Here is a 12,290-nt window from a genome sequence, read left to right on the forward strand (position 1 = left end):
TGGCCACTTTCAGTTCTGTCTACCAATACAGCTCTCACTGGCTTTGACTATGGCCACTTTCAGTTTTATGTAGAAATACAGCTCTCACTGGCTTTGACTATGGCCACTTTCAGTTTTATGTAGAAATACAGCTCTCACTGGCTTTGACTATGGCCACTTTCAGTTTTATGTAGAAATACAGCTCTCACTGGCTTTGACTATGGCCACTTTCAGTTCTGTCTACCAATACAGCTCTCACTGGCTTTGACTATGGCCACTTTCAGTTTTATCTAGAAATACAGCTCTCACTGGCTTTGACTATGGCCACTTTCAGTTCTGTCTACCAATACAGCTCTCACTGGCTTTGACTATGGCCACTTTCAGTTTTATCTAGAAATACAGCTCTCACTGGCTTTGACTATGGCCACTTTCAGTTTTATGTAGAAATACAGCTCTCACTGGCTTTGACTATGGCCACTTTCAGTTTTATGTAGAAATACAGCTCTCACTGGCTTTGACTATGGCCACTTTCAGTTCTGTCTACCACTACAGCTCTCACTGGCTTTGACTATGGCCACTTTCAGTTCTGTCTACCAATACAGCTCTCACTGGCTTTGACTATGGCCACTTTCAGTTTTATCTAGAAATACAGCTCTCACTGGCTTTGACTATGGTCACTTTCAGTTTTATGTAGAAATACAGCTCTCACTGGCTTTGACTATGGCCACTTTCAGTTTTATGTAGAAATACAGCTCTCACTGGCTTTGACTATGGCCACTTTCAGTTTTATGTAGAAATACAGCTCTCACTGGCTTTGACTATGGCCACTTTCAGTTTTATGTAGAAATACAGCTCTCACTGGCTTTGACTATGGCCACTTTCAGTTCTATGTAGAAATACAGCTCTCATGGCTTTGACAATGGCCACTCTTAGTTCTGTGTACAAATACAGCTCTCAGTGGCTTTGACTATGGCCACTTTCAGTTCTATGTAGAAATACAGCTCTCATTGGCTTTGACTATGGCCGCTTTCAGTTCTATGTAGAAATACAGCTCTCACTGGCTTTGACTATGGCTGCTTTCAGTTTTATGTAGAAATACAGCTCTCATGGCTTTGACAATGGTCAGTCTTAGTTCTATGTACAAATACAGCCCTCAATAGCTTTGATTATGGCCGCTTTCAGTTCTGTGTAGAAATACAGCTCTCATGGCTTTGACAATGGCCACTCTTAGTTCTATGTACAAATACAGCTCTCAGTGGCTTTGACTATGGCTGCTTTCAGTTCTATGTACAAATACAGCTCTCATTGGCTTTGACTATGGCCGCTTTCAGTTCTATGTAGAAATACAGCTCTCATGGCTCTGACAATAGCCACTCTTAGTTCTATGTACAAATACAGCTCTCATTGGCTTTGACTATAGCTGCTTTCAGTTCTATGTACAAATACAGCTCTCATTGGCTTTGACTATGGCCACTTTCAGTTCTATGTAGAAATACAGCTCTCATGGCTTTGACAATGGTCACTCTTAGTTCAGTGTACAAAATACAGCTCTCAATAGCTTTGACTGTGGCCGCTATCAGTTCTTTGTACAAATACAGCTCTCATTGGCTTTGACTATGACTGCTTTCAGTTTTGTGTAGAAATACAGCTCTCACTGGCTTTGACTATGGCCTCTTTCAGTTCTATTTAGAAATACAGCTCTCACTGGCTTTGATTATTACCACCTTTAGTTCTGTGTAGAAATACAGCTCTTACTGGCTTTGACTATGGCCTCTTTCAGTTCTGTGTAGAAATACAGCTCTCACTGGCTTTGACTATGGCCTCTTTCAGTTCTATGTAGAAATACAGTTCTCATTGGCTTTGGCTATGGCTGCTTTCAGTTCTGTGTAGAAATTCGGTTCTCATTGGCTTTGACTATAGCTGTTTTCAGTTCTTTGTAGAAATACAGCTCTCACTGGCCTTTACTATGGCTGCTTTCAGTTCTATGTAGAAATACATCTCTCACTGGCTTTGACTATGGCCACTTTTAGTTCTGTGTATAAATACAGCTCTCACTGGCTTTGACTATGGCTTCTTTCAGTTCTGTGTAGAAATACAGCTCTCACTGGCTTCGACTATGGCCTTTTTCAATTCTCTGTAGAAATACAGCTCACACTGGCTTTGACTATGGCCTCGTTCAGTTCTATGTAGAAATACAGCTCTCACTGGCTCTGGCTATGGCCTCTTTCAGTTCTGTGTAGAAATACAGCTCTTATTGGCTTTGACTATGGCCTCTTTCAGTTCTTTATAGAAATACAGCTCTCACTGGCTTTGACTATGGCCTCTTTCAGTTCTATGTAGAAATACAGCTATCACTGGCTTTGACTATGGCCACTTTCAGTTTTATGTAGAAATACAGCTCTCACTGGCTTTGACAATGGCCACTCTTAGTTCTATGTACAAATACAGCTCTCAGTGGCTTTGACTATGGCTACTTTCAGTTCTATGTAGAAATACAGCTATCACTGGCTTTGACTATGGCCACTTTCAGTTTTATGTAGAAATACAGCTCTCACTGGCTCTGACAATAGCCACTCTTAGTTCTATGTACAAATACAGCTCTCATTGGCTCTGGCTATGGCCTCTTTCAGTTCTGTGTAGAAATACAGCTCTTATTGGCTTTGACTATGGCCTCTTTCAGTTCTTTGTAGAAATACAGCTCTCACTGGCTTTGACTATGGCCTCTTTCAGTTCTATGTAGAAATACAGCTATCACTGGCTTTGACTATGGCCACTTTCAGTTCTTTGTAGAAATAAAGCTCTCACTGGCTTTGACTATTACTACATCTATATGTAGCCATGATATTGTAATCATTTAGTGCAAATATTCAGGTGCTTTTCTTTTCAGATGCTGTTGTGAGGACATCATATTACAAGTATTTCCACCCCAAAGAGGTGTTTGTGGCCAATGGTGTCCTAAACAGGTGAGTGGTGTCCTAAACAGTTGAGTAGAACAGATTAGGCTTGGTATTAAAATATTCTTTAACATGAAACATCAGCTTTGATGAAAAATATCACAACCATGTCACACTTAGTGTGTCATGTGCTATTTACAGATATCACATAATGATCAAAGATTAGAAAATGCATGTATCTTTTGAAGTTTTGACAAATTTTATGGATTGGTTTTGTGGGGTTTCACACCATTTTTCAGCACATGATAGGCTATACACAGTGTCCAGTATATTTGGTGGGAGAGGAACCATGGAATGCCTGGAAGCTACTGGCAAGCATTTTCACCACATTTGTCAAGCCGTGACTTGAACACAGGTGAAAAGATGTGAGATGTGAATGGTCTGTTAAGGCAGGCACCTTAGACCACTTGACCACATGTGGTTCCTTGAAAATTGTAATTTGGTCCATGTTTTTTGTTGTTGTTGTTGTGATAATACAGGATCAGATCATTGATGTTTGTAGAAATCTTGTTTGATCAGTTGATCCTCTTTGGTTTTGTTTACATAGCGCAAAAACTTTTTAATTTTGATAGATACTCCAGTGTATCATATATTTTCTTGATAGAAACATGCTCCAGTGTATCATATATTTGCTTGATAGATACATGCTCCAGTGTATCATATATATTTGTTCACATGCAAGTCAGGTCTAGCTGATACACCCAGATAATGTGCCTGCAGATCTAGGTTTAAGCAGTCTATAATGAGTAAGCAGTAGAAATGACAATATAAATTATGCCCGTATGGTGCATTAAGGTTCTATTTGCAATTTGACCCAACTTATAAGCAAGTATATAAAGTATGGATTTCAAATATAATTACCATATAATGATTTTAATGATTAGTAATTAACATTTCAACCTAAATTTTGTATTAATACTTTCATTTGTTTTCTTAAGGCTGTGCATTTATGCTTATTTTCACAGTAAAATTTAAAGAGGAACATGGGGATTGTGCTGTATACATTGGCAGTGTATTGTAAATGATGCACAAATAACTACCCATCTGCATCATTCACAAGTTTATGCTTTGTGTCCCAACTAATAACCAGAGATTTATTCATACTCTTGATTTTATCACTCAGACCATGCATCAAGCTTCTCCTTGATCAAGATTGCTTCATGCTTTGATAGAACTCTAAGCAAGCATATTACAAGGAATTACCAAATTTGTTTTATGCTGAATACTAAAATCAGAACATCTGATAATTAAGCAATAATTTAGTATCAATGGGAACTAATATTTTGAATTTACTATAGTAATTTAAATGAAACTTCATATAAATGTTAATAATTTTGTTAATGCTATAAACAGGTAGTAAGTTAAAGTAGATAAATAATAGGAAGGGTCCCCTGAAGGGTCCCATAAACTCAAACCAGGGGATCCTTAGGGAAAGTTGGAGAAATCACTATACATTACAGATTGCAGGATTTGTTGATATTGCAATTTCAGTTTGCAATTTCAAGGAAATAACACAATATTAATCCTGGACAGCAGTGTAAAACTCTAAAATCTATTCTGTTCATAAAACGTGTTGTATGACATTCTTGCCATTTCTTTCTCAGAGCAATCAGTCAGGCAGCAGGAAAAATGCTTGGTCATGTTGAAGATGATGGAAATGATGCATCGTAAGTACATAAGAATTACATGTGTTGATATTTTGTCTCATATATATGAAATTCATAAAAATGATGACATAGGTTGAATTTGGAGATAGAAGACAAAGTTATTGTAATGTAATGTTATCAGGTAAGTATTTTTGGAGTAACGTAATTTTTTAAAAACTTTGCTTTCACCTGTGACTCCTAGTGATATGGTTTCCTTGCGTTTCATAAAAATACATAAAGAAAAATTCATCAGCAGCAGAATGTAACAAGCTTCTACTCACCCTTTTGTCAATTGATAAGTTGCTGTGTTTGGAAGAAAAACTTTGATTGATTTATTCAGACAGCATGAGAGGTCATGTTGGGTCAACTTTGCTAGCAAATTTTAATTATGCTTGCTACTGTTGGTTAAACAGGTATATGCATATTCAGTAGGAAATCTTATCTCAGGCCCCCATGGATGAAGTGAATTTTGGCCCAAACCACTTAGATCTGCATATTGTCTGAAAATGTTTTGCAAATTATATTAATAATATTAAAATAATAAAAATAATGATAGGTAGTAAATGTTGAGATTTGTTATTTTGCTCCAGTACTTTTTAGTACCAAAACTATAACTTAAAATGAAAGTAGAACAGAGAAATGAGGAGCAGGTGAGCACAGACAAATCTGTTCAAAAAATCTTTCAACTATCAATGATGTATGATTGTTATGTATCTTTGATTTAATTTAATTGTTTGTTTGTTAGGTTTTTTTTAAAATTGTTCCATTATATGCTATTGTAATGTAACTTTATTTACTGGAATAGAGTTCATTTCTGACTAAATATTATTTTTCAAAGTAAACAACTAACAATAGAAACTTTGTATCTGCTGCTGACCTTGATTCAGAACCAGTAATGGTTTTAGTAAACAACTTTTTAAAATTTTTTATTTTATTCTTTCTCAGACAAAGATTCATAAAGGGGAATCAAGGCCATATCTGGAGTACGTGAAAAATAACATATGTTTATTGTTACAGACTTTTGTTTTTTCTAGAAGGATGAACTCTTGACATCCATCTGGGAATCTGCTTTGCATTGTAGTTAGATTTATTACTAATGTTTTGAGAAAGAATTCTCATTCTTGCCTTAACACTTGAGAGGTCCATGTGTTTTATGTTGTGTCCAGTTTGGGCTAATTATTTTATTTTCTTCAAATTATTTAAATAAAAGTGATTCTTTTCCCTTGAAATACTAGTGCTCTAAATTACTTCTTGGACAAGGACATTGATCGAAATTTATACAGGATTCAAAAACTGGAATAATATTTTCTGTGTTTCAACAGGAGACTGTTGACACTGCAGCATTTTACAGGTTACAACTGATGTCATTGTCTTCCATTTTGGATTTCATTGGGACTCAAAGTCTGATTCATTTTGGACTTTTTAATAATAGGACTTCTATTTTTTAATTATTGGATTAATTTTGGATTTGATTTGTAAAATCATAAGTTATTTTTCTCATTTTTACCTTGTTTTTTCTAAGGAAATAAATTAATTGTTACATTTTACAAAGCCTGTTGTCTTCACTTTTTTTCGTGTTACTTTCTATAAGAGCCTAAACTTGTAACATGATGCATACTCAAACATGATTGCCTGAAAACATTATCAACATGATCATTTATTTCCTTTGTTTGGCTATAGAGAATTACCTATTTTCCCTATTAGAAGTGAAGTTACTGCTACAGTCATCTTGATTTAAAATAAATTTTGATTTATTTTAAAATGCATTTATGATTTTTTGAATTATTTTGGTATATAGCTTGTATTTAACTCATCAGCATGAAATTGATAGCAAAATAAAAATGAATTAACTAATTATTGCAAACCAGACATAGTCATGCACCATTTGAGAATTCCAGTCGTTTTTGTAGCTCAAGATGGACATCTTACTTGAAGGGAAATAAAACCTTTTGGCTCTGTAGTCAATCTGCTGTTTAGTTGCCATGATTGAAACTTCACATAAAAGTTAGAGATTATGTCATATCTGTTGTCAAAAAAGGACATGTATATACAGTAGACACTAACTTTACAGTCATTGTTGTTGTTATTGTTATGGGGTTTAACGCCATTTTTCAGCACAAGATAGGCTATATATGGCGGCCAGTATTAATGGTGGAGGAAGAACCCGGGAAAACCCCGGAAGGAACCACTGACCCACGAGAAGCTACCGGCAAGCTTTCTCACATATCTACATTGACCGAGCCCGAGACTCGAACCCATGTAGACAGAGGTGAGATGGCAGTGATCCATGACAGAGAGCGCTTTAGACCACTCGGCCACTTGGGGCCTAACTTTACAGTCAAAATTACTCCATGTGTACCATATTTACCATGTTTTCAGGCACTGTTTGTTTTCGGACACTGTTTTTTGTGGAAAATATAATATTTAAATGCCTTGTAAGTTTTCGGACATTGCTCTGCTATAATTTTTTTCTACAATTTATGTTTTCGGACACAATCTAGGAAGATCTGCTGCTTCGTTTTATTGTAAAATTCACAGTGTGTTTACCGTTAATTTAACTGATACAAAATTCACTTCATTTGGTAGCCAATTATTTATTGTGATCATGAATTTCCATGAACTAAAATAATTTAAATTTTTTAATCGTATGTATATATTTATGTATGTATGTATGTATACAGATAGATAGATAGATAAACATTGTTATATTAAGCCATACACAATAAGTAGCAATATCAAAGAATGAAAAGAAATATGATTTAATGCTGTAATATATTTAAATATATTATTCAGTATCATGTAGCTTGTCCATAGCTTTTTGTAGGTCCTTGGGCGAAAAGCCCTCAAATTCTGTATCGCTATCATCATCCATATTGTTTAATTGTTTGTCACTTCTGATCAGTGCGTTTTCACTTCCGCTCAGATTGATGCTGATGCCGCACACCTTGAAAGATTTAATTATCATTGTGTGCTTTTCCTTCAATGTGGGGGCCCCGAGTGGCCGAGTGGTCTAAAGCGCTCTTCGTTACGGATCACTGCCATCTCACCTCTGTCTGCGGCGGTTCGAGTCAAAGATTCAGCCAATGTGGGCATGTGAGAAAGCTTGCCAGTAGCTTCTCGTGGGTCGGTGGTTCTTTCCGGGGTTTTCCGGGTTCTTCCTCCACCATTAATACTGGCCGCCATGTATAGCCTATCGTGCTGAAAAATGGCGTTAAACCCCACAACAACAACAACCTTCAATGTGTCCATGGCATTTACAACCCAGTCCAATACAGTCTCTTTGCTGGCTGTCTTGATCCGTCCGTTGCTGCTTTCATTAGATGATATTAATGCATTCGCAGCATCCCTGATGTATTCTGTCCAGCTGCAGCAGAGGTAGCTCTTGACAGGTTTATTGATGCTCACATCAAGAGGTTGCAATTTGGATGTGCAGCCTCCAGGTATTATTGCTGGCACAACGTTTCTGTGCCGCAACTGTTTCTTCACGTCATCAGTGATGTGAGCCTGGAACAAATCCATAACTAATAGTGATCACTCTCTTCTGGTGAATGGCAAATAAATTTCTTCAATCCATCACAGCATTAGTGTTTCGTCCATCCATGCTTTCTCTTGAACTGCGATAATCCACCCTTTTGGTGCTTTCAGATCTAGCATCTAGCTGTCTCTTTCCCTTGAAAATAATCATTGGAGGTAATACGTCGCCAGAACCTGCAACGGCTAAAACAACAGTAATGTGTCTCTTCTCTGCGCCAGTTGTACGAATCAGAACGCTTTTCGTTCCTTCTTTGTCCACCGTTTTCCCTGGCACAAGATCAAAGTACATTGGTGTCTCGTTCATGTTGATAATAAACTTATTGTCAAACTCCTCCTCCTCACATCTATCCATCACAAACTTATGGAACAAAGCAATCTTTTCTTCCAAATCCTTTGGTTAACGTTGGGCAAGAGAGGTCCTGCTTCTGAGCACAAAGTCATGTCTTTTCATGAAACTCTCTCCCCTTGAATGACTGGCATGGAATTTGCTTTCTGGAAATTCTGTTGAGACAAGCTCCTTGGTATATATACATATTCCCTCAACACTGACTGGAATTTGTAAGTCACGCTGAGTGAGCACCCATTGAACTATCTTATCATCCATAGCTTGTCCATATGAAATGGGTTGTCCACGCTTAGGCAAATGTCCGTTCAAGTTCAGATCAGCAGAAAAGTCCATTTTCATCCAGGTACTCACCGTGGATTTCGGAATCTTGAATTTTTCTGCTGTAGGTCTAATTCCCAGACATTTTGCATTGTTAATGATATCCTGCTTTTGCTTTAATGTATAATGTTTATAGTGACCACGTACAGAACCGGGTGGAGCACTCTCGGGTTCAAGATAATCAGACTCGTCATCTAGAGCAGCTTTCTTCGTAGGCGGATCTTTTTGTGATGCATCCTCAGAATCATTAATTCGAGGTCGCTTCTGTGGATGGCCTACTGGCCTCTTTGGAGACGATTTCAGCAAGGGAGAGTCCCTCCACGAACTAGGCAGTGCCTCCTCGCTTGTTGCATAACGTATGATAAACTTATCCATCAAAATTATTACAGTACTAACAATATTATGTTTCACAACGACAGCTATCCAGTATATAAACTTCTGATAGTGGTGGGTATTTTATTTATACTTTATATTTTAATAGCTTGATTGGCTAACAAAAATATGATTGGTTGTCATTGTAGACATTATTACACACAAAACCACTTCAAACAGGTGTGACAGTTATGGCTTTGATTAGAAACCATGACCCCTGCTTTATATCATTAAACAATACATCGGAGAATCGGTATGGATTACTAAAATTCATTGGCAATGTGCAACAAAACAAGCCCCTTATCCCTGAGGCATTATATACCAAGGTTTAAACATAGTTATGGTTCTACAGGTAATAAACTTCTTTGTAGACGATAAATATTGATTGTGGGTGCTAAATGTTTGGTACATCGTGTGCTCTTTTAATGAAATCCAGATGGCTGCATTTTATTTCCGAACACACATGTCAAAGAAATCCCACAAGTTTTATTATTAACAATTATCACCTAGATACCTTGAAATCTCCGACATACTGGTACATCAGAACAGTCTTTGAGTAGTCGATTGTTTCGAGTCAGCAAGCTCCACTCATTTTGAAGCTACCCTCGGCTAGGTGGGGAGAAAAAAAATAGAGAACCACAACAAATAAACCACCTTTATTTCTAAAAAAAATACCAACATATTAATCACGCCAACTCGTATATTGCAACTTGCTTGTTATTTTTACCCTTCCTGTGCGTGCATACAACACTCACCCCATATGGAGCCTCTCATCCTTGGTGCTCTAAGATTAGCCATCATACATGTACCGGTATTTCTACTCTCGATACTAAAATGTTTCTGTCATAAATATCTTAAAAATTATAATTCCAAAATCTTTTTATTTAGTTTGCATTAATATCTTAATTACACAGAAATTAAGCTTGCGCGTGTTGGTAATGTAGATTTTAATGATTGCCGATTAGCAGAGGGTTAAACTGTGGATTGCAAGATTATATAGTAATATTGCGGTTCTAATGGAAAATACGCACACAATCATGGCTCTGATACATGTATGGCTGTGTTTTCTGGTGGATGGACATGTATCACATAGACAAAATAGGCAAGTAATGCCTGTTTTTCATTCATTATCCTTTCCATGGTGCTTGACAAAATACTTGTTTTATTTCATGGCAGCACGTTGTCATGTGAGCTAGCGGTAACTTCGTTACAGACATGGGAGGGAATAAATCTATCTTCAACTGTATGTTTTCGGACACCTAATTAAAGAATTTGATATGTATTCGGACGACAAAAAAAGTAATTATTTGTTGCAGTCCGAAAACATACGGTAAATACAGTAATTGGCACTTAAAGTCTGACTTACCTGTTAATTGACATGTTAGAAGTGAGTTTGGCAGGTTTTATATTAGAGATGTAAACATTTGAGTGATATCCACAGCAAAAGTTACAAACACTGACCATCTATATTTATATATGCAGAAAATTTAGCATGCAGATATTCAAGATAATGGTACATCATGGTTGCTAGTTGGTAATGTTATAGCAAATACAGATTTTGGGGATTTCATCCAGCCAGGACACATAAAAATGAAAAACATAATATTTGGGATTTTATCCAAAGAATAATTAACAGATATGTTTTATATTTTAAATTATAGTAATTTGCTACACATGATTTATTCCACTTGCAGTGCCTTGTCTTTCTTGTATCCCTATGGTGCTACACTGAATGTGATGAAACCAGCAGTTGCAGTCTTATCTACAGGCAGTGTATCCTTCCCACTCAACAGACCAGTTTGTGCTCTACATGCACAGAGGGTAAGAGGAACTATTCCTACACAATCTAATTCAGTTTATGCATTATACTTGTGTTTTTGTCTGTCTGTCAGATGACCAAGCTAGCTTATGGTATGGTTCAGCATCCATTGCATGTTGTGGTCATGTGTTATCCGTCAACAGTGCCTCTTCTAAACTTCTTTTAAACAATCCACATGCCCTGTTTTATCAAACCTTGGTAGGAAGTATTCTGGCATAAAAGCTTTTCACATATTTATAAATTATGCCATTCCACCATAAAATATGACTGCCTTTACTCAAAATAGAAAATTCTTCAAATGACTTCCTTTTGAAAACTAATTAACTGAATTAGACAAAATTTTACAATCTAGCCATGAAAGCATTTCAGGTGTTTACAAATAATGCAAATCTTCCATCATTTATGGTGGCTGATGCTAAATAAAGAAAAACCTCAAAATAAGTTCTTAAAAATGGCCAAGCAAAATTTGACCAAATTTGATATAAAGCATTTTGGCATAAAGATCATTCAGTTTTGTACAACTGATGCCAATCTACCATGAAATGTTAATGCCTTTACAAAGTTTTGAACATGATTTGATCAAATTGACCAAAAGATATCTGAAAAAAGGAATTTCATTTTTATACAGTTGTTGCCAATCTGCCATCAGATGTAGCCACCTTTACTAACTATAAAAAAGCAACATCAAATGATTTCTTCTCAAAACCTGCTTAACATAATAAACATATATAAAAGAAAATATTCTGGAATGAAGACCTTTAAGATTTGTATAGCTGATGCCAGTCTGTCATCAAACCTGCCTATCATTGCTGAAAACAGACAAACTGTTAAATGAGTTATTTAACATGGCTGAACAGTAATTGACCAAATTTGATTTTACAACTGGCATAAGTTCCTTTAGTTTGTATAAATTATGGCAGCTGTTTCAGAATTCTATTTTAAACGGCTTCACAAAAATCATGGAACAGAATAAATTTGACAAAAAAGCACCTCATCATGAAAGTTTTTAAGATTTGAACAAATGATGCTGATCCATTGTTAATATTGACTGAAGCCACTATTACTGGAAAAACCTTGTTATGACTTCTTCTCAGAAACCACTGAACAGAATTTGACCAAATTGACAAATATGCTAACTGAAAGGCCTTTGAAATTGATATTATGATGCCATTCTATGATAAATATGCTAACTGAAAGGTCTTTGAAATTGATGTTATGATGCCATTCTATGACAAATATGCTAACTGAAAAGCCTATGAAATTGATGTTATGATACCATTCTATGACAAATATGCTAACTGAAAGGCCTTTGAAATTGATGT

At 36.2% G+C, this 12,290-nt stretch overlaps 1 protein-coding gene across 2 annotated transcripts in view; it reads left to right on the forward strand.

Moving 5' to 3' along the window:
• LOC149806583 (intraflagellar transport protein 52 homolog) overlaps positions 1–12,290 on the forward strand; it is a 53,795-nt gene that overhangs the window by 18,372 nt on the left and 23,133 nt on the right. For both annotated transcript variants that reach the window (XM_089955063.1, XM_089955069.1), the window contains exons 5-7: positions 2,867–2,942; positions 4,538–4,600; positions 10,844–10,970. In XM_089955063.1, coding sequence (XP_089811189.1) covers positions 2,867–2,942; positions 4,538–4,600; positions 10,844–10,970 — 266 coding nt within the window. The remainder of the gene's footprint in view (positions 1–2,866; positions 2,943–4,537; positions 4,601–10,843; positions 10,971–12,290) is intronic.

Source organism: Sinohyriopsis cumingii, chromosome 1, assembly GCF_028554795.1.
Source record: "Sinohyriopsis cumingii isolate HCF-2022 chromosome 1, ASM2855479v2, whole genome shotgun sequence".
Lineage (NCBI taxonomy): Eukaryota > Metazoa > Mollusca > Bivalvia > Unionida > Unionidae > Sinohyriopsis > Sinohyriopsis cumingii.